Consider the following 23,620-nt stretch of genomic DNA (forward strand, 5'->3'; position numbering starts at 1 on the left):
AGCCGCGCTGCGTTGAACACAGCAGCAGCTCAGCCGAGCAGCGTAGCTTAACAGCGCAGATCCATGTAACTTTCAACACTAATATTTGGGAATGTGTGTGTATGTGTCAGAGTAAGTTTAATACTTTCCTGACATAATTTAATTGAAATTTAATGTAATTTAATTTTACTGGCTCGATATCCAGGTCAAAATGACATTTTAACACGTATTTTACGAGCATTTTTCTGAGTGTGTTCAGTGATGAATCTCCATTGAAAATGCATTAACATCCGGGTACTTAATATTTTGCCCGGTTAGGAGACGTCATGTCGCTGTCCATGAAGGGACGTTTTAGTTTAGTGTGCAGCAAAGGGACTGCGCTCTCTAGTTCTTATATACAGCTTCATGGCAGGAGTCCACAAACACAAAATCAACACATCCATATATAAAAACCTGAAAGCCAGCAGACCAGCTAGAACCGAACCACAGTTGACAGTTGACCGAGACAGTTGTCTCTGTGTTTCTTCTCGCTGGTTTTATTTCTTCCACAGCTTAGTCATTTTGACACCGGTGATTCCCACTTTACATTTTGTGTTCATCCGTATGTCTGCAAAATCGCTCTTTTGCGCATGTTAAACTGTTTGATTTCCAAAAAATGAACCGAAAATTAGATAATTGTTAATTTGCAGTCTTCATAATAACTTCAGTCACAGCTTATCGCCAACACAGGAAATTTTGCTGAGTAAACTTTACTCTGCTGGGATAGCATTTGATCCCAGTCTAAATACAGTAAATTACACTCTATCATAGAGTGGATCAGCTTGACAGTTGTCGCAGACTGAACGGTCCGCCCCCTAAACATTGGTCCGCCCTGCCTCCACTGTGCATGTGTCATGCTGGAGCCCAGTCGCCCGTGTGACACAGTCTCTGCACCTAAAGCGATCAAATGGATTAATGGGATTATTAACCATCAGATGACAAGGCAAAACCTCTTGAATCATTCTAAAGTCAGTTTCAAGCAGAAACGAGGCTTTAAGTGGATATGACACTTAAAGACAACATAGTCTTATTACATGTAACAAAGGTTATATAATTCGGTCAACCTAAGCGTTTTGGGAAAATGGACGCAATTCTCCCATTATATATAACATTTGAACGTCCCGAAAAATGTGCAAGCCCCGTGATCAGCTTCCTGCTGAGCACCAAGCCTAAAATACATCACTACGTGTAGACCGTATCGGCTTGCGCGCCTGGCGGCCGTTGTTTACACTTTGTTTAGCAGCAGAAACTTTGATTAAACACAGCTCTCAGGGACTTGTTTGTCGATATCCCTGACCAGTGTGTCGCAGCATATTGCACAAACACAAGGCGAAAGGTTTTAGCCTTTTCAAGTCCAGGCAGATTGATCGAAAGCCGCGCTGTTGTGCGATGCATGAAATGTCAGGCTGCCGCTCCCTCCGCTCGCACACACGCATTTGCTCCCAACAGCAGCCACTTTCCTCTACCGTCTCCATGTTCTCACTGCTCACAGGAACACATAAAATGTCAACCTCAAATAATATGTTCACAATAATCTTGAAATGGTCAAGGAACTTATGTAGTAAACACAGCGGCGGCCATGTTCACTGTTGTTTTCGGCGATCTTTTTTGAAACTTTCGCCGTTTATTTCCTATTCTTTCATGAAAATAATGTAACTAAACATGGATGAATGCAATGCCAGGCACTCGAACACGGCAAAAACCCAAAGATAATGACGGTGGTCCGCAAGTAATAGCTACACTGTCGCGGCTCCGGAACAATAACAAAGGCAGTAAACAGACGCTCGAATCGAAAATGCTATACAGTAATTAGAGTGTTATAAACAGCAGCAACAAAAATCAAAGCCTACCTTACCATTCTATATTCTGCAGCCTTTCAAAATCCATCGGAATTGGCATGTCTCTTGCCTCTGCTCCGCCATAAGCACCACCGGCATTATTTTCGCTGCCATAATGTTCCTGGTTTGAATGTTCGTCCGAAAGATACGGCTCCAATCTGTAGGGTCTAATCACTGCTGCGACAATCTCAGGATCCGAGTCAGAAATAATCCACAATTGAAGAGGAGTCAGAAAAGTTCTTGATCTTGTCACTGTCCATGCTGAGGTCCATCTGTTCCTGTTGTTAATCTAACAGACAAAGACGGAACTCTACACGCTGTGACGTCACGGCATCACGTGACCGCTGATGGAACGCTACCAGCGCGCTTTCCAAGAAACACACTTTTGAGAAACTGTACAAACTTTATTTCTCAGTGATAATAATTAAAACCACTTTCAACTTACTATACTGTATATATATTTTGATATTTATATCAGTTTTACCAAATTTTTTAGGTGTCATATCCACTTTAAACGGGGAAGCATTGAAATGTCCGACGCGCAGTGAATGCATCAGCTCACAGCTTGTGCAGCCGCACCGCTCTGATCGCTTCCTCCTTATTATCCTTATGGAATAATGCTAAATTTATGTAGCCAGGATCATTGTACAAAAGCTTCAGATATCTGTCGCTAAGATAGATGATGACTGGAGTGCAGTTTTAAGCAGAAACAAGGTGATAATCAGTGAACCGCAGCTGATAACATAAGTGAAGTGAAGGCAGGGCTGACGGAGGACCGTTCAGTCTGCGACACCATCTGTTCAATGAAAGTGGCTTTACTCCAATAAGAGTTGATTTTACACTGCTTTGAAGTGATTTAGCTCTGTGATCGAGTACAGTTCACTCTATTTAGATCAGGGTTCAAATGCTATCCCAGCAGAGTAAATTTTACTCAGCTAAATTTCCTGTGTAAATGTGGAGCTGCACAGAGAAAACGAAAGGAAAAAAGAAAATAAACACAGAAGAGGAGTGGGTTTGTTTTTAATGTGAAGAGTTGGAACACAGGGTGAGCTCATGTGAACCCATCTCCCACCTGTACTGGACACAATTCTGAGTCAAACCACATCCGATCCTTCAGACTAAATGTTTGCAAAGTGAAAATCTTTCAAATGGATTGTCATCCATCTGGATGTGATGTGTTTTTTATGCACAGCGCTGATCTGTCAGCGTGTGATGGATCACCGAGTGCACAGTCAGTGGCTGCAGAAGAGTTTTCTGCCTACCAGTGTGGGCCCCGCCCAGCGCGTGACATCATCGCTATTCCTTCTATTGCAAAGACAGGTTATGAAAACAGTATGAATGATGGCACTGTGTAAAGGAACTGTGCATAACTTAAGCACTGATGTGAATGAACTCAGTGGTTCTTCTAATCAGAGTTCTTGGTTATCATCTTCATGTTGTTGAGGTCCATTTTGGTTTTGGGTAAACAAGCCATGAGGTCAGCAGAAAGGTTGTCCATGTTCCACCTGAGTGGCTGAACTTTAATTGGTGCACAATGTTGATTTGAAATAGTGATTCTCTTTTAGGATGTCTGGGACCTGTTTCAGAAAGGAGGTTCAACAAAGGAAGTCTGTCGCTGAAATCTGAGTTCCAGAACAGCCAAATAGACTCACTTTAATCAAGTCAAAGTAGGTTCACTCTGAGTTAAGCATTAGCACAAAAGGCAGAAACCTGGTACTGGGATTCACCACAGCAACAACTAACCAAAAAAAAAAAAAGTTCAGCTGGAACAGAGCAAGAACCTATTGGGAGAAAATCACTGCTCCAGTCAATGTGGGGGGTTGGCCCATGTTCTAGGGGGTTGCATGTGGGGGGCTGAGAGGTGTGTGTGTGTGTGTGTATTGATGGGGTTGCATGACAGTCAGATGTATCTACCTCGATAGTACATTTGACTTTTATATATGATAAATAATTTCCCCTGTAGGAGTTTGTCAATTGTCCCAACAGATTCAGCTGCACAAGTACTCAGTCCTCTTATAACAAAAAGAAGTGTCCTAAAACATAATGCTCATCTTCACTGGATAATGCAGAAGACTGAATGAATGAAAAAGTGAAACAGCTGTTTAAGGCAGACGAGACTGAGAGAATTTCAAGGTTTATTGACGAAAACCTGCTCCTGACCAGGTTAGGTTCATAAACTAAGTTACCACAGTAACTGACTCTGAGCTTAATTTCTTAAACAGGCTTGAGTTACCCTACAGTCACATTAGCTATACCAGGTTTGATTTTCAACTGACCATACGATCGCCGATCAGGAGGTGGTCGTGAGATGTTAAACGCAGCTCGTTACTCCATGTATACTAAACGATGCAGGACGTGCGATTAACCTGAAACTCGGTGCGATCCAAAAAATTCTCGCACAAATTAAAATCAGCTGAAAAAGGGCCAAAACTTGCACTGGCACCAGTATTTCATGGCAGTGTTCTATTTGACACCGGTTATATCAGACGGTTATCTAATTACAACTTGGCCTTTTTTTTTTTTTTTTTTTACAAATAAAAACGCCATATTTTACAAAAGCACATTTATCTGTAAACACCAACACATGACACACCTCACATTAATATGTTGGTTTACATAGAATGAATGAGTCAACCAATCAGTGTTAGTGGAGGCACATTTTACCCAGAATGCCATCTGTCTGTGTTTGTTACAAAACTTCAGAATTAGTGCATTATTCAACATTAAAAGATATATGTTATATCTTAACTTTGCACAAATGACAGAATTGACATTAATGGAGTTAATCTATCAGTATTCATTTTATTTACACCAAACCATAAGTCAGCATTGCTTTATTTTCTTTATTTTCCAAGAGCTCCGCCTGGCACAGTGTTGTGATTGAGTAGAGAGTTGAGCTTTGTGGTTTCTCTCAGCTGCGTTTGTGCTGGAAGCCTTGTAGTAAACTGGAGCTTTCAGCAGGGGGCAGGATGCTCAAACACAGAAGTGCTGACTCATTGTTTAGGTCTGTCGTCCCCTTTGATGCTTTCAGAAGCGATCATGGTGTTAAACTCAAAATCAGCTTGTTAGTAGTTGCAAGTGTACCGGAAACAATACTGGAATTTATCGGTTATCTGTACAATACATTTTTGGGTGGTTTATCATTTTAACTTTATCAAAGATAACTTTGCAGTTATCTGATGATCTGTTATTGAAGTAAATTTTTTGGTTATCTGTGCTTACTGCAGATAACACTGTTGAAGTGATTTACTAGACATCTTACAGCGATGTTAGCAAGATTGCGATACAGGAATGCCACTAAAAGGTGTTGGACTGGAAGAAATCAGGCAGATTATGGTTCCATTAATCAGTCAAGCATGGAGGAAAAACTCATAGTGACAGTGTCAGGTTTTTCCATCCTTTATAATGTATCATTAAACATTGTGCACAGTAACGGCAACTTACCACAAGCTAGCCATGCCCATCAGTCAACAAACAGCAACTACTTGTCACCCTCATTTGTAGCTAATCTGAGGGTTGAGTGGGTTACCTCTTTCTGGTGTTTGATTAACCTCCCTTTCTGAAATAGAAATATCAGTTTTCCTCATTTTAGGGTTAACAAACTCAGAGTTTTCACTAAACCTGCTTTCTGAAACAGGCCTCTGGCCTTACAGGAGGCAGTAAAGTCCTTAATAGTGTGGACATGATATCCATAGAAACATAACAGAATGTCAAAGAGGAAGAGCATGTCTGAAAAACTAATCCTACATGGTGCTCTTTGGTAATATCAGTACAGGGCTCTCGGGCACTAAAAATGAAAAAACCTTTATTAATGTGGCTAATGCATTGCAAAAATATCACCTACGTGTTGCAGCACACACTGGCTTTCATCAAGGCGACTAAACAAACGTGCTCAAGAACAAGAACCTCTACAGGCCTGAAAGACAGGAAATGACATCGTAATATCATCCCAGACTGGAGATGATTGGGGGGGGGAGTTCAATAAGTAACATATGGGAAATATTTTGGTGGGATCCTCGGACGCAAGTGACAATTCTTGCTGTGCAGATTAATGGACACAGGCCGTAAAGAACAATAAATAAACAAGCGATATGGGACAGGTTGGAATGCGGGTTTTTAATGTTCTCTCGCTCTTTTTCAGTTGCCTATAGAAGCCTACATTTGTGCAGATGGGATTTTGTGGGAGAAAACTGCGCGGACAAAGAACTCCACGCGCAGCAAACGTTCCAGTATGGAGCTCATCAGTGTGCAGAACAAGGAAATTAAATTAGATTTGATTATTTATGGTTGGTTTGTTTTTGTACCTTGATTTTTGAGCATGTGTATTGGTGTACTTTTGTGTATTCATGCTGGAATTGTCTAATTTGAATCACCTCTTCTGTATGCGGTGTCAAACTTATGTCATTTCCTGTCCATCTTGTTATTTTAGAATCCTGTTGAAGGCCAGTGCATCCCACAAAGCGTAGGTGCTGTTTATAATATATATATATATATATATATTTTGCAGCCCAGTCTTAAGCTTTTCTTACGTGTCAACCATCACGAAAATGGGGCGCTTTTTGTGACACGTATTTATTTTACTATTTATAATCATCCTCCTCCTCCTTCCCCTAACCACAACCCTCTAGACTCCCCCTTCGGCACCCCGCATTTTGTGCCCCCATCACGAAATGAATTTGTGCCCCGTCACAAAAAGCACCCCATTTTCATGACAATACTACAAACTCATAGATTAATAGGGCAACGCAGTCTCGTTTGAACCCTGTGTGATATTGCGGGATTTGACCACTTATGGGGACAGCCCCTCCCGTTGCAGAATATATACACAGCATAACTTCACACGGCAAAATGGTGTACTGTTTTGTTTTCAGCTGCAATCACCGAAGCAGTCGTGAAAAGTGCAGTTTTTTTGGTTCCCAGTGGAGAAAGGAAGATGAGGCAAATGGGAGCGGTCATGTCCGTAAGTGTTAGCCTACACGGCTAAATGGAGTAGCTTTGTTCTCTCACCTGCAAAATGGCCTCGACATGTTTGTGCTCCGGATCATAAACAAACCGCAACAGGTCCACTTTCCACCACAGACACTTTCTTTGCATTTTCACTTTGTGTGTAATTTGCCCAAAAACTCAGAAAGTGCCGTGTTTCTGTCCCTGGAAGTAGAGAAATTATGTCATATTTACCCCTTTAGCGCCCGCCCTCAAACGAGACTGCGCTGCCCAAATGACTTTTTGTAATGCCATCATGTACTGCTGTGAGACTGGGTTGTTATGTATTGTCTATATCAATAAAGGCTTTTAAAAAGTTTCCCCTTGAGTGCCTTTTTTTTTTTTTTTTTGCATTAGCATCCACAGAAACATATCAGTTTTTCCCACATTAGACATGATGGTATTTACCTGCATTTATTTATTTATTGTCCGGAAAGTATCGCCTATTTCAGAACATTATTTTGAAGGTTAAAAAACTATGGCATTATTCTTTGGGCTGACTTTATCTTGAAAAACAATTTCTGGAACATGGCTGTTTTGTTGGAAATTCTCAGTGTGTGACATTAGAAATGTTATTTCCCATATCACTGTTTTTAAATCATTAAACTCATTCCTTAAACTCAATCAATCTTTTGGCAAAAATTATTAGTCAACTCTTATCTGTAAAATACGAGGTCTGTTAGAAAAGTATCAGACCTTTTTTTTTTTTTTTTTTTTTTTTGCAAAAACCTGATGGATTTGAATCACGTGCGCTTGCATGAGCCAACCTTGAACCTTCGTGTGCATGCGTGAATTTTTTCATGCCTGTCGATTGTGTCATTTGCTGGCAAGTAGCCTTTGTGTGAGGTCGTGTGTCGTGCTCTCGGCGGATTTTCATTGCAAGGAAAATGGCGGAATGACTGGAGCAGCGCTACTGTATCAGATTTTGCCAGAAACTGGGAGACAGCCAGGTGGAAACCATTCAGAAGATTCAGACGGCTTTCGGTGATGATCCTATGGGCATCACACAGATTAAGGAGCGGTACAACCGGTTTAAAGATGGCCGCACAACGGTGGAGAGCGAGCCACGCTCCGGTCGGCCATCAACATGCTGAAATGACCAGATCATTTCCAAAGTGAACACTGTGGTGATGTGGGACCGTCGTGTGACTGTCTGAGAAATTGCGAAAGCGGTGGACATCAGTACTTTTTCGGCACATTCCACTGTGACAGAAGATTTGGTCATGAAAAGAGTGGCGGTGAAATTCGTGCCGAAGCTGCTAACGGCGGAGCAAAAGCGCCTCCGTGTTGAAGCCTCACAGGACATGCTGGACTCCGAAAAATGATGCCCACCTCTTCCACAATTTCTCGGCTAGTCACACGACTGAAAAGCCACCAAAAGCCGTCTGAATCTTCTGAATGGTTTCCACCTGGCTGTCGCCCAATTTCTGGCAAAATTTGATACAGTAGCGCTGCTCCAGTCGTTCCGCCATTTTCCTTGCAATGAAAATCCGCCGAGAGCACGACACACGACCTCACACAAAGGCTACTTGCCAACAAATGACACAATCGACAGGCATGAAAAAATTCACGCATGCGCACGAAGGTTCAAGGATTGCTCATGCAAGCACACGTGATTCAAATCCATCAGGTTTTTGCAAAAAATAAAAAGGTCGGATACTTTTCTAACAGACCTCGTAAATATGTCTGAACTGCATTCATGACCTGTGAGCAAACTGAAAAACAAAGAATCACAACTTTACATTGTGCCTGAGGGATTAACACACTATGGTTTTGTCTCAACTTCTCAGATTTACATCCTTCTTTGTAACTCATACCAGATACATTATTGAGCCTTTTAGTTTGACTTCACTCAGCAATGACACTGTAATTTGGCCTGGCAGGTGTGTAGAGAGACTTGTTCCACTTGACTGAGTGTCCGTGACACGAGTCCAGTTCCAATAAATACTCAGCGACATCTGAGCTGGTAAATAGTGTCTGAATGTGGGTATAAAGGAATAATAAACTGAAATAGAAGGATATGTTTGGAAAATTAAACCTAACAGGGGAGGTGATGGTAATTAATGGTTAGTTATCATGTTGAGCTTGCGACACAAGGATCCTCAGTTCAAATCCCTCTCAGACCGGAAAATCAGTTAGAGCCCTTGGGCAAGGTCCTCAATCCCCAAATCGCTCCCGGTGTACAGTTGAATGCCTTCCACGGCAGCACACTGGCATTAGTGTGTGAATTTGAATACATTGCTGCAATCACAAGACATGCAGTCCATTTACCTGAACACCACTGAATTGGGTTAATGACTGGCTTCCATTACTCATTTTGTTTCTGTTTGTCGAAACAGTTCTGAATTCAAAACTCAGCAACTACGGGAGAGGCTACAAGTTTTCATTGACCTTTGTTGTAAACTTTAGAACAAAATTTTACCCAATGTGTTTCAATCAATTATGTCCTATTCATCTGCATAGTTATTAAAAATAATAGCTGAACTTTTTAATTCTGTCATCTTTTCAGTGAGTCAAATGTTTAGATTTAATGGCACAAATGATTCAAAAAGATTTCAGATATTTATGTTATTAATTTTAAGTTCTGATTGGCCAACTTGCATGAGCTTAATTGGGGCACCTGATTTTAAGGGCCTACTTATAGAACTAGCACCTTCTTCGTACAAGAGTTTAGGCAAGGGGGGGGGGGGGGGGTCAAGCCAAGGCATCTGAATGTATGCTTTATGTTAGGGATGCTTTAGGAGCATCTCTAACACTCCTACTCCAAGATTCAAGGTACCATGGACCTCTAGTCAATGTTACACAGTAGTGTTCAGAATAATAGTAGTGCTGTGTGACTAAAAAGATTAATCCAGGTTTTGAGTATAGTTCTTATTGTTACATGGGAAACAAGGTACCAGTAGATTCAGTGGATTCTCACAAATTCAACAAGACCAAGCATTCATGATATGCACACTCTTAAGACTATGAAATTGGGCTATTAGTAAAAAAAAAAGTAGAAAAGGGGGTGTTCACAATAATAGTAGCGTCTGCTGTTGACACTACAAACTCAAAACTATTATGTTCAAACTGCTTTTTTAGCAATCCTGTGAATCACTAAACTTGTATTTAGTTGTATAACCACAGTTTTTCATGATTTCTTCACATCTGCGAGGCATTAATTTTGTTGGTTTGGAACCAAGATTTTGCTCGTTTCTAGTGTGCTTGGGGTCATTGTCTTGTTGAAACACCCATTTCAAGGGCATGTCCTCTTCAGCATAAGGCAACATGACCTCTTCAAGTATTTTGACATATCCAAACTGATCCATGATACCTGGTATGCGATATATAGGCCCAACACCATAGTAGGAGAAACATGCCCATATCATGATGCTTGCACCACCATGCTTCACTGTCTTCACTGTGAACTGTGGCTTGAATTCAGAGTTTGGGGGTCATCTCACAAACTGTCTGCAGCCCTTGGACCCAAAAAGAACAATTTTACTCTCATCAGTCCACAAAATATTCCTCCATTTCTCTTTAAGCCAGTTGATGTGTTCTTTGGCAAATTGTAACCTCTTCTGCATGTCTTTTATTTAAGGGTGATTCTTAGACTACAGGCACTTTTATGTCCCTTGATCATATTTTATGAAAAAAAGAAAAAAGGGGAAATTTCACACTTTTATAGTTATCTTTACAATGAAAGTGTTTTAAGAAATTTGTCCTAGTAGTCTATGACTTTTTCACCTTTTTTCAGCATCATTATATGCAAATATTGCCGTTTTGTGCTTGTCCCACACCCAGACTTATGATCTTCAATGATAAAAATGAATAGTAAACAAACATTTTTTCTAATGTTTTAAAATATCTCTGAATAAAATATCAGTAAAATAATCAAAACATAATTGGGGTATTCAATGTCATACAACTGTTGATTTTTTTTAAACAAAATGTAGTTGTCCCACACTATTGCTGTAATTTCCACAACAATAATGTCCCTTTAAAAAGTTTGTATGAAAGATTTGTGTGGGTAGTTTCTATGGAGATAAACAGTAACATCAGAGCACATGTATATAACGCCAAATCACAACAAACAGTTGCCCCAAGGCGCTTTATATTGTAAAGCAATGGTGTGGTGGAAATTACATTTACAAGGCCAATAGTGCCCGTAGTTAAAGAATCACCCTTAACAGAGGGATTTGCGGGGTATTCTTGCAAATAAATTGACTTCACACAGGTGTCTTCTAACTGTCACAGCACTTACAGGTAACTCCAGACTGTCTTTGATCATCCTGGAGCTGATCAGTGGGTGAGCCTTTGCCATTCTGGTTATTCTATCCATTTTGATGGTTGTTTTCCGTTTTCTTCTACACGTGTTTTTTTTTTTTTTTTTTTGTCCATTTTAAAGCATTGGAGATCATTGTAGATGAACAGCCTATAATTGTTTGCACCTGCGTATAAGTTTTCTCCTCTCCAATCAACTTTTTAATCAAACTACGCTGTTCTTCTGAACAATGTCTTGAATGTCCCATTTTCCTCAGTCTTTCAAAGAGAAAAGCATGTTCAACAGGTGCTGGCTTCATCCTTAAATAGGGGACACCTGATTCACACCTGTTTGTTCCACAAAATTGATGAACTCACTGACTGAATGCCACACTACTATTATTGTGAACACCGCCTTTTCTACTTTTTTACTAATAGCCCAATTTCATAGCTTTAAGCGTGTGCATATCATGAATGCTTGGTCTTGATGGATTTGTGAGAACCTGCTGAATCTACTGGTACCTTGTTTCCCATGTAACAATAAGAAATATACTCAAAACATGGATTAATCTTTTTAGTCACATAGCACTATTATTCTGAACACTACTGTACATTGGACTTTACATTGTTCAGGAACGATATCCAAATTAACACACAGAGATCAGACTTTGGCACCTGTGGCCTTTCTGTGTGGAGTTTGCATGTTCTGTTTGTGTGGGCTTCCTCCCACATCCAAGACATGCTGGTTGGGTGAGTTGGGAACTTTAAATTGTCCGTGGGTGCACGTGCATTTGCGTATATGTGGTCCTATGACAAACTGGCGTCCTGTCCAGGGTGTACGCCGCCTCACGCCCTCTGAAGGCTGGGATACAGGCTCCAGCCCCTCTGACCCTTAATTGGAATAAGCGGTTGAAGATGAGTGAATGATTAAGATCAAACTTTGGTTTGTACAGAGCACTAGATCCTGGATTAGATTTGGATCTTTTAACATGACGGCAATCCTGAAATTCCAAGATTGCGACAGATGGCTTTACGGACAGTAAAGTGAAAATGGAGTGACAATCATAAAGTCCAGAATTGCTACTATAATAACTACAAGTATTCAAGCACTTACCGCCATTAGAATTCTCCCCGATTTGACACAGAAAGAATTCATGGTTTGTGCACTGTCATTACGCAAAATGCTTCTAAGACTGGTGTATCCCAAATATACTGACTATGTGGAGATTATGATGTTAAGTGTGAGGCAAAGGCCTATTTTTACATGAAGACAGATTTTACCCACAATAGGTCAAGATTGGTGCCCTTTGAACTCAAGCAGAAGGGTTGCGATTAATTTACATCCCAAATGTAGGGTCTCTGTCAATTTATTTATATAGCGCCAAATATCACAAGCACCCCAAATGTTTCACATGTAGGCTTCAAGTGGTCACACAGTGCATGCAAGCAACCCCTTTCCGCAAAAAAAAGCACACCAAACACAAAAAAGCATCACCACACACTAACAAAATGTATGTAAACCATTGACTGCAAATCAATTATGGTAAATAAAAAAATGAAATGCATATCTCCACTACTTTGAATAAAAACTTACAAAGGAATTATTAGTAAAATGAAAGGTTTGGAAAAATTTGAGTTTCAATGTCAGTCAAGGCACATGTAGACATATGACCAACTGTAGTTATTCAAATACAGAATTTCTTTTAGGACGGAACCATGGCCCCCTCTACATTTTTAACACAGAATTAACCCGTAACACAACTTTCAGGCACGAATACAAATGTCTAAAATTGTCAACTAATGTGATGGACGGAAAACACCCACCTGTGGTTTTCATTCATGTTTGAATTCTGACATTCAAACAATTATTATCCGACATCTACCAGTTTGTATAAATAGTCTATAGAGGTGAGATTAGACATGAATGCATTGATAATATCCATAACTGTCTGCAAGTTTTGCTTGGCAGTGTGATTACTTTAAGCAGCCTGGTGGTTTAGCAGTTAGCGTTTTTGCCACACGACAAAAGCCTTAACGTAAACCCCACCCATACCCATTCTCCCTGCACACAGATTGCAGCAAAATTCCTACATTGCTTATGGCCCCTTCACACATAGTGTGAAGTTTGGATGGCATTTGGAGGAAAATGGCAAAACAGTTTGAAATTAGTGCACCATGAAACATCACGCTGCTTATGAGGAGGAAATATAAATAACCAGACGGTACCTGTGGGACCATATTGCGCCGCTTATGTGGATTATACACACATACACTATATATATATATATATAAATAAAAATCACACAAACCACCGGATGCAAACCCACACCATCCCAAAGCTCTGGTTTCCAGTCAGACTACCACTGAGCTACGGAGCTGTTCTTTGAAAGCTGCGGGACTCTCACTCATATCAGGAAGGACATGGAATTATTACAAAATAATTAAAATCACACACCATATAAAAACACCGCATTCATCAAGCGAGCAATACAAATATGATCCATTCTGTTCATCTGTAAATGACCCATGGTCACAAACATGCAGTCATGAAATGACATGAATGAGAAGCAGTTCGCTCTGGCGCATGTCTTGTGGACGACGCACTGCAGGACACCGCTATTATGTTGTTATTTATGTCCACTTGATAACAGCAAACAGACACGCGCGTCACAGTGGGCAGTTGTTTGTCCATGTCTGTCCAAACACAGTACGTGGTGTCCAGCTGAGATGTCCAGATCCAGATTTACAGTCACTTCAGTGGGAGGACACCTCCTGTCATCTCAGCACACACACCAAAGCTGCACTCGTGTGGGACTTAGACAGATGTCTCTGCAGTCTGCTGTTGCACCAAGAGTGTGACTGGCCACACATTTTCTAAGTGCCATGCGAGCGGTGTTAGATGTTCGTGTGTGTCACCTGGAATTTGACGCTTGTGTGCACGTATAGTTGTAGCAACAGGTGTACAAGGTGATGAAGGCAGGGGTGACACTGCACGGTTTGCACACGATTCCTGCATCATGCGCACTAAGTGTGCACTTTGTCCAAACTTTGCACTGTGTGTGAAGGGGCCCTTACTGTGGTCACAATTCAAAGCAAAAGGCCACAGAATCATCAAGCTGTTGAACATGTTTTCGTGCTTAAGAATTATGGACTCCTCCAACCTGCTGGTGGAGAAGTATTTATGCATAACATACTGCACATTGTTTCAGGACAACACAAAAGTATAGGGCCACTGAGCTTTGTAAGATTTAAGGCATAAAAACAATTTTCACTGGCACCACTATTTTATTTATTAGCTTTTAAATATGGGATTCATAATATTGCATTACCAATATGATCAAAATTCACATGGTCGAGAAAAAAAATAAAACATCAAAAGAACAGATGGCCTTGAACTACTTACGGCCAATACAGCATGATAGGGACATCATGGATCACATAGGGGCTGTCCCAGATGAATCATGATGGGAAGCACACGCTGGCAGCCATTCGGAGTAGAAAGGTACAGCGACGTGTGCTGCCTCCTCCTCCAACATTACAGAAAACACTCCAACACTCATAAACCGTGGCATTTATGTGTAAATTAACGTTTCTCATATATTCTGTAAAAGCTAGCTTGAAATAAACACTTCTAAAACAAACAAAATGCTATTTTTGTAACCTGATAACATTGCTGGAGTTATTTACAAGACATTTCACGGATGTCAGCATCATGCATCGCAACATGGCAAATTCCCGTCTTTTCAAAAGCTCACTCACTCACGCCACGCACGCACCCTCCTGCAGATGGCGATAAGAAAATATTAATTATGGAATTCCCCCCAGACAAGTACATTCTCTTGATTAAAATAAGAGTTATCAGGACATTACACATCCCCCCCACCCAGTCCCATAAAAATCAATAAGTGTCAGGTGATCACCCAAGTACACCCTTATACTAAATATGAATGAAAGCAGTGAAGTATAGTTCTTGCGATATCGCACTAACAAGCAAGAATAGACAGACACGCTGATCGCTATATCCACCGTATTTCATACTGGGGAGGGGGGAGATAATGAGCTGTAATTTTACAAGATATTTCAAAAATAAACACACATTAAAATGCTTGGATTTCAGGAGAATCTAAATTGTCAGTTTAGTGAAATGTGGGTTCCCCGAAAGCTTTAAAGGACATGCTGCTCTGTGAAAATTAATTTGTTTTTAATTCTAACAGTCCGGTCTTAGCGGGCCGAGCCTGTATAGTCTATGTAGAAAATACAGCAAAGGTTACATGAGTCACAAACTGTAAAGGTGGGTATTTTTTCTTAGGTTACTGTATCATCAAAAATCTCATACCAGTCTATGCCAACTCCGAAATGCAGATACATAAAATACCAGAAAAGAGCAAAAATCAACTTCATGTGGTGACTTTATTATAAAAAGAGCTCCAATCACAAACCCCCTTCCCGATCCTAATGAAAAACATCCATCCTGGTTTAATCTGCTCCTCAGTCTGTGTCCAGTCCCACAGTTTAGGATGTCTTGTAATTTTCCCCTTTTGTTCCTCATTTACTTGGAGCCAGTGGACAACAGAGCAATAAGTCCAGAGGAAACACATATGGACAGAATGTAGTTACTGAGAGGAAAAAAAATGGGTTAAGGCCAAAACATAAAATCCACAGTACTGTATGATGACACATTTACCGCACTGAGGCTGCAGAGAGGCGAGACTGAAGCGCACATGGAAAAGTGCAGCACTAACATGCTGGATACGAACATTATCACCAACGAACTGTGACAACTGCTGTGTTCGCAAAAGTGCCTCAGCAGAAAAAGCTCACATCTTCACACCGAAATCTGCTCGAGCCACTTTAATAAACAGCCATTGATGGCAGAGCCCGCCTTTAAAATGTAGACTATGCCTTTAAATGCTTGTCAGACTGTAAATTTAACAAAACTGTTTAACTTATATAACACAAATTAACATTGTCATCATTATCAAACCAAGGCTTTAAATTTTTTTTTCAGATAAAAAGAAAAATAATATAGAACATTAAAAATATTTAAGAAAATCCCTTTCATGATGCAAAACTCCCGAAGAGACTATAGTTTTAAGCTCAGAAATTGTTGTTGGTTGCGTTTACAGCCATTTGCATCTTTGAGCTTTGACAAAATCTATTTGACACACAAGGTTTCAAAACAACTTCCTTATAAAACACGTTGTTAATCTTTATACCAGTTAAACAATAATAAATTATATCTACAAACATTAGCCAAGCCTATTTATTTTTTAATAAATTACCTTTTAGTCTTTAATATGGTTGCGATGTCACCTTAAACATAGGTCACAAACAAGGTTGGGTAGGATTACTTTGAAAGAATACATGTGGATTACATGTATGTATGTACATACATTTGGATTACATTTCAAAGTAATCTTACCCAACCCTGGTCACAAACATCCTGCTTTAAATTTGTGACAAAATCTGTATCTGGTTAATCTGTGGCACACGTCCACTTGGGTGGCCTGTCCTGTGATCATCATGCCCACGGTCTGCTGGAGAGCGATTGCCCTGTCTGAGGGGAACAGCAGTTCCTTTCCATTTACAGTAATGTGCGCACAACTAGCTTCTTTGAGACCTAAAATATGTTTTTGCGATGCATCACTTAAGCCATTTTAGGGATTATACTGGTTACAAAGATTAATATCTGATTTTAAGAACCCATATTCCTGTGCTCTTCTATTAGCCACTGTCAAATGACAACCTGATGCCAAATACAATGAACGCAAACACGACTCAGAGGATACACAGTGGGGTTGAAGTTCTTCAGGAGGAAGAAGGAAGCGATGATCACGAGGATCAGAAACAGCGTGTTGTTGTAGAAGATGGAGAAGGTGGTAGCTTCATAATCCGCAACCTCGTTCTTCTTCCACAGGATCCTGAACATGAGAAAATGCTTTCACATATAAACATACTTAACAACAAACACGTCGGTTCCTTGTACTGAAAGCTGGACATAACTGCTCTGTGAATGTTGCTGGATCATAAAAATGTATTCCACTATTGAAAATAATGCCTCGTTATTTTGTTCCCTTTCAAACACTGCTGTGGTACAACGTGCCACATCTGCTATGTAATACGTTTATGTGATGTTTATCTGATAGATTAGCCTCTTTTATTAAGATGCTCACAAAGAGGAAGTGCGACATAACTGGTGTTGGTGGAAAACGTGGGTTGACCAGATCACAATGAAACAGTTTTATCTTGGGTGTCGGGGGGGGAGGCAAGCTGTGTTTGGTGGCACTGTTGCCTCACAGCAAGAAGGTTGTGGGATCTCTTCCAGCCTGGTCCTTTCTGTGCATTTTCTCCCCTTGTTCCCTCCAGGTGCTCCGGTGTCGCAGACCGAACGGCCCACCCCGTCTCCACTGCACATGCGTCATTTCGGAGCTCAGCAGCAGTCTCTTCACCCAAAGTGATTAAATGGATTAATGTGTTTATTAACCATCAGATGACAAGGTAAAACCTCTTAAATCATTCTAAAGTCAGTTTTAAGCAGAAACGAGGCGATACTCTGACACAATGAAATGACCAATGCGCAGTGAACGCATCAGCTAGCAGCTCATATAGCCACGGCGCTCTGATCTCTTGCTCCGTCTTTTATGATGAAGTAATGCTGAATTTATTTTATTTATTTATTGTTGTACAAAAGCTTCAGACATCTGTCGCTGAGATAGATGACTGGAATGCAGCTTGAAGCAGAAACAAGGTGATAATCGGTGAACCGCAGCTAATGACGCATGCGCAGTGAAGGCAGGGAAAACCAGTTTTTCAGGGGGGACCGTTTGGTCAGCAACACCGGCTTCCTCACACTTCCAAAAACATGCAGGTTAAGTGATTTGGAAATTGTGTGAATGAGTTTGTCTCCCACTTGTGACCCTTGTTTGGAGTGAGCAGGTATAGAAAATTTATGAAAGAGGCTGTGTCTCATGAGCTACAATATTGAATTGTTACAAAGATGCAAGTGGAGGAGAAAACACACAGTACACACACACACACATATATATCATTTAGGAAACAATATAAACTTTACCTTTCATCTTTCTCCTTGCGGGACATCCTGCGGTTGTCTGCTTCAGACAACTTCCTGGTTACCTCTTTAGAAACGGCATCCTCACGTTTCTGGGCAACTCTGTATGGTGGTAACAACAACACAAAACCCCCAGTAAGTTCTGTTAACTCTAGAATGTGAACAGCAGATGTAATCCGTCTGAAACTGTTAAAGAAGAGGTACTTTGTCATGCATACAAAAAAAGTAGTAATCCACATCAATTTATTTCCTGTATTTTGCCTGTTGGCAAAAGAATGGCACTGACAACACAGTAATGTTGAGAAACATTTCTGTTTTCATGTGGAAAGCAATCAGAAGTGTACCAGATGGTGCAGCTATCAAACGTAAAGTGAAGCAGAGTGCAGATATGGCTCTGAGAGACATGATGCTGCTGTGAGCTCGGAGCAAACACTGAATACAGTGGTGGCTGCTAGCTCTGTTGGTGCAGCAATTTGAGACTGTTCATAAATCTTATTCCGATCAATTAAAAATGGCCTTAACTGGGCCAATCTTGATCTTTGAAACCAGATAGGGACATCCCTGATTGCTGCTGCCCCCGCGACCCGACTCCGGATAAAGCGGAAGAAAATGGATGGATGGAGAATGCAACAACAGTTGTGAATTTGACAGCAAGGTCATGGGATCGATGCCCATCTGTGACCTTTCTGTGTGGAGTTAGCATGTTCTCCTCGTGTTTGCATGGTGCTCCGGCTTCCTCCCACATCCAAAGACATGCAGGTTAGGTGGACTGGAAACTTTAAATTGTCCGTAGGTGTGTGTGTGTGCAGATAACCAAATTGAAATGTGACATTTGTGATAATTCACACATCGAATATAATACTGCAAATAACATTAAATAGTAAGAACAATAAAAATATAAATCCAACAGCAGAGATAGAAATGCGTAGCTATCATGAGGGGACAAAAAAAAAAGAAAGAAGATATTTGACAGTCAACATAAAAAACATAATTTCACTCAAATATGATTAAAGTGCTACTTTGCCATTTGTTTGTGTCCATACTTTGGCAGTTTTTTCTTACTTACTTGTGTTTCAGAACAAACTTGACATTCTTGTAGGCAAAAGCAACCAAGTAGGTGCTGACTAGAGTCATCACAGCGTACAGAACTGCAGACTGGACAAGATCCATGTGCCAAATCCTCCAAAACAGCCCTAAGATGACATGAGGACATTGACACTATGAGCAAGAGGCAAATGAATAAATAAAATAAGAGAGTCCATATTTTTGTTGGTGAGGTGTAACCAGGATTATCTGAATACAGCAAAAACAATTAATGTTCAAATACTGTTATATAACAGAAATACTTGCCACAGGCAAGCATTAATATAAGCAGCATTGGAACTGGCCAACTTTTTAATTACATGTCCGCTGTGTCCACAAAGCAAGACAGCAACATGCAATGTTTGGAAAGCCATTGTACCAAGAGGTGGAAGCTCCGTCTCATCTTAAAATACAACAAACATAAAGTCTAAAGGAGCCGGAAAGAAGGGAGCGATTATTTACCCAGATTGACTCCAAATATGAGTAAAGTAAGCATTTTTATTTATTTATTGGTGGTTTCTTGTTGCATTTTGGAAATTTGCTCCTTTAAAAATGGTACATGCACTCAGGGTGGGTGTGCCATTTGGTGTTCAAGAGATGAAACATCCACCACTGATGCAACAATAACTTTAAGTAGTTAATTCTTTCACCAAAACATCAAAGCTAGGCCTACATTCACGTCTTGTTTTTAAGAAAAGCCTCCCCTATACCACTTCATTATGAAGCTGTAGTTATCCTTAATATTTAAAAATATCTATATTTAAAATATCCTCAAATAAAAACAATAATGATAATAATAATACTAAAGCAAACACAGCTCTGGTATTGTAATAGTATCGGTATTGACTTGATCTTGGCCACGTTACTGCCAGTTTACTTCCACTTCGGGTCAGTCGCTGGTGTGAAAATCTGTGGCTGTCGATGCGTTTTACCATAGAGATACATTGTATATGTGGGAGTGGTATTTGCTCTTGAGTTCCAGATTTAAGTTTCTGTTGTTGGGACCTTAGTGTGGCCTTCAACTATTCAGAGGGTTTGGATAATATCGCCCGGGAGTGATATAAAACCAAACAATTAGCAGCAGTATGACTGGCATCTCATCCATACCAACATGAAGGTGGACGAAGGAAAAATGATCCCACACAATAGCCAGATGTTCAGTTAATATCCTGATATTTATTCCTACCTCAGACACACCAGGTATTTTTGTATTTTATATAATTTATGTCATGTATGCATTGTGAATTGTTGGTCTGCTCCAGGAGGGGCCAGCTGATGATTATTTTCCCCAAAGTAACGCATGATCGATATGACGCATAATTCTCTTGGTGTGTCGTGATGGATTTTAATTTTCTTTCTGGCATTCTTGGTACAACCCACGGCCTCACAATGCCGGGGCATAAAAAAAAACTGGTGAAAATTAAAAACTCGCATCAACATTGTCCGCTCTGGAATGTTTACACACCAGTCAATTAGTAGATATCCAAATTCAGGTATTGGGATTGGATCGGAAGTGAAAAATGTGGGTTGGTGCATCCCTAATAAATAGTATGGTAAAGTTGTCTGGAGCAGGCAGTTCTCAAAACTGACTCACTGTGGGAGAAGGAGCCTCGTGATGGAAGCCATCAAGACAGCCAGGACTATTCTTGCTGGCTGTGATTGCAGAAAGTGTGCATAGTGCAGCTTCTGACTGTTGGCCCACCGGTCACAGCTTCATGATGGAGTGCAACAGAGAAGAATTTTAACACAAGAAAACATCAAATTTAGGCTTGAATGTCCCATATGCAATGGAGCACACTGTAGCTCAAATGTTTTGATATATATGTATATATATGTGTGTGTATGTATGTATGTATGTATGTATGTATGTGGACGCACGCGCGCGCGCGCACACACACACGTATTTATTTATTTCTCTGTTACTTCAGCATAAAACTTGCACCGTGCAATTTCTTTAATCACATCCACAAACGCCTGTAAACTTCTTCAGAGTTGTCTTGGTGGCTTAACCATTTTGATCATTGCTATCAACACGTTGTCAGCTTGCAACCATTGAGAGAGTTCGTGGCTGTAACTCTGTGTTTAATATGTGGTGTATTTAAAAAGCCGGTTTGAAGACTTTATTCCTTCGGTGCAGAGGGTAGCCTTGTTAGCAGGAGCTAGCTCCCCTGGTACTCACAGATGGGGATGGCAGAGACGATAAGCGCATTTCCGTAAAACAGTGCTGTAGATTTGGCTGAAAGGTTCCTGCTGAAGTCCTGGAGAAGAAGATCTTCCTCAGACTGCTGTTTGTTGCTGCCTTTAGGAGCCATTCTACGGATTGTATGGCACACAGCTCGGCACAGAAGAACACTGACACGTCGAAGAGAAAGAAAAAAAGAGAAAACTTCGACGCGTCAGCTTACAGCGACTTCTTCTTCTGTCTGAAAGAGCCAATCTCTCAGCTCACTGCTGCCGCCACGAGGAAGCAGAAATCACTGCTTCTGTCCGCCTGTGATGGTACTTTTTAATTTTTTAATCAGTTAACATAATTTGTTTCGTTATCAACATTGTTTATAACGAAATCATGTTAAATGATTATTTTGTAATTGTTTACTGTGAAAAACTGTTATTCACAGCAAACATTTACAAATATAATAAAATTAAATTAGCAAGATAAAAATACAATAAAACAAGAGCAATTACACATTTCTGACGTCCGCCAATCCAGATCCGGTGTCAAAGACTGAACAGTCCCACTAAAAATTGGTCCGCCCTGCCTCCAGTGCACATGCCTCATTTCAGACCACAGCTGTTGGGAAAGTGTAGGAGCACGGACCCACAACAGGGGGCGCAAATGAACGGACAATGGATAAAGCCAAATACAACACTTTACTGTTGTGAAAATGCACAACAACAACAGATTACAATAGTGAATGAAGTCAAATACAAGATGTCATGTGGGCAGGCCCGAAGATAGGAGACATCAGTCCGAAGTCGAACCGGAACCACACGATTTCCTCCGCCACCGAACCCCGGGAATACTGGAGCCGCCAAGTCCCAAACTCCCAGGTGGCCACTGCCTTCGCGTGTCGGATCTGGTACTGCTGGCGAGGAGCAAACACAGTTAGAAGTGGGTGCGTGTGCATCCAGCAACACGTATGGTGGGAAACCACCTCCACCTCTCGTCAAAAAAAGGAACAGAATGAATACTGTCCAACTCACACAAGTAACAGATATTCCTGTCAACAAACACAGTCAGCTGAGAATATTACCTCCTTAGTAGAGCGATATCTCGGCAATCAGGTGGAGATGCCGTCTTGCTGATATACCTCTGTAGATCTGGTGATTGATGACAGCTGTCGTCGGTGATAAGTGACAGCTGTCATCCCGGCTGCTCCTGTGAGGCGGCAGCGACCTCTGGTGCCTGGAGCCCGCACTCCAGGCAGGGCGCCCTCTGGTGGTGGTGGGCCAGCAGTACCTCCTCTTCAACGGCCCACACAACAGGACCCCCCCCCCTCAACGGGCGCCTCCTGGCGCCCGACCGGGCTTGTCCGGGTGGCGGCGGTAGAAGTCAGCCAGGAGGGCCGGGTCCAGGATGAAGCTCCTCTTCACCCAGGAGCGTTCTTCGGGGCCGTACCCCTCCCAGTCCACCAAATACTGGAAGCCCCGGCCCATCCGTCGGACATCCAAAAGCCGGCGCACTGTTCAAGCCGGCTCGCCATCGATGATCCGGGCAGGAGGTGGTGTCGGACCCGGAGTGCAGAGGGGTGAGGTGTGATGCGGTTTAATCCTTGACACGTGGAACACGGGATGGATCCGCAGTGAGGCCGGAAGCTGAAGCCTCACTGCGGCGGGACTGATGACCTTGAGAATCTTAAATGGTCCTATGTACCGTTCCTGTAATTTTGGGGAGGCCACTTGCAGTGGAATGTCCTTGGTTGACAACCACACTTCCTGCCCAGGACGATACGTAGGAGCCGGGGTCCGCCGCCGGTCTGCATGGGCCTTTGTCCTCATCCGGGCCCTCAGCAAAGCAGAACGGGCGGCACGCCACACCCGACGGCACTTCCGCAGGTGGGCCTGGACCGAGGGCACACCGACCTCTCCCTCAACCACCGGGAACAACGGGGGCTGATACCCCAGACACACCTCAAAAGGGGAGAGGCCGGTGGCGGACGACACTTGGCTGTTGTGGGCATACTCGATCCAGGCCAGATGGGTACTCCAGGCCGCCGGGTGCGCGGCTGTCACGCAACGCAGGGTCTGCTCCATCTCTTGATTGGCCCGTTCTGCTTGCCCGTTGGTTTGGGGATGATACCCGGATGAGAGACTGACCATGGCCCCCAGTTCCCGGCAGAAGCTCCTCCAGACGTGCGAGGAGAACTGGGGACCGCGATCGGAGACA

The 23,620-nt window shown here is 41.7% G+C and overlaps 1 protein-coding gene across 1 annotated transcript; it reads right to left on the minus strand.

Annotated features, from left to right (window-relative positions):
- Nucleotides 1-15,472: 15,472 nt before the first annotated feature.
- On the minus strand, nt 15,473-21,634 carry ssr3 (signal sequence receptor, gamma). Its single transcript, XM_034168099.1, has 5 exons — nt 21,413-21,634; nt 19,217-19,343; nt 18,154-18,252; nt 16,871-17,002; nt 15,473-15,697 (listed from the first exon to the last, which is right to left on the minus strand). The coding sequence occupies exons 1-5, from the start codon at nt 21,543-21,545 to the stop codon at nt 15,631-15,633; spliced, it is 558 nt and encodes a 185-aa protein (XP_034023990.1). The 5' UTR covers nt 21,546-21,634; the 3' UTR covers nt 15,473-15,630.
- Between the last annotated feature and the right edge of the window lie 1,986 nt (nt 21,635-23,620).

The sequence above is a fragment of the Thalassophryne amazonica genome, chromosome 4 (genome assembly GCF_902500255.1).
Source record: "Thalassophryne amazonica chromosome 4, fThaAma1.1, whole genome shotgun sequence".
NCBI lineage: Eukaryota > Metazoa > Chordata > Actinopteri > Batrachoidiformes > Batrachoididae > Thalassophryne > Thalassophryne amazonica.

What these genes read in the sequence shown, in the direction of transcription:
- ssr3 (XM_034168099.1), bottom strand. Translation starts at nt 21,545, where the DNA reads ATGGCTCCTAAAGGCAGCAACAAACAGCAGTCTGAGGAAGATCTTCTT. An exon ending in AAGTTTGTTCTGAAACACAA is followed by an intron (nt 18,253 to 19,216) that starts GTAAGTAAGAAA and finishes ACCACCATACAG; the next exon opens with AGTTGCCCAGAAACGTGAGG. An exon ending in AAGAACTTCAACCCCACTGT is followed by an intron (nt 15,698 to 16,870) that starts GTATCCTCTGAG and finishes TTTTCCTCTCAG; the next exon opens with TAACTACATTCTGTCCATAT.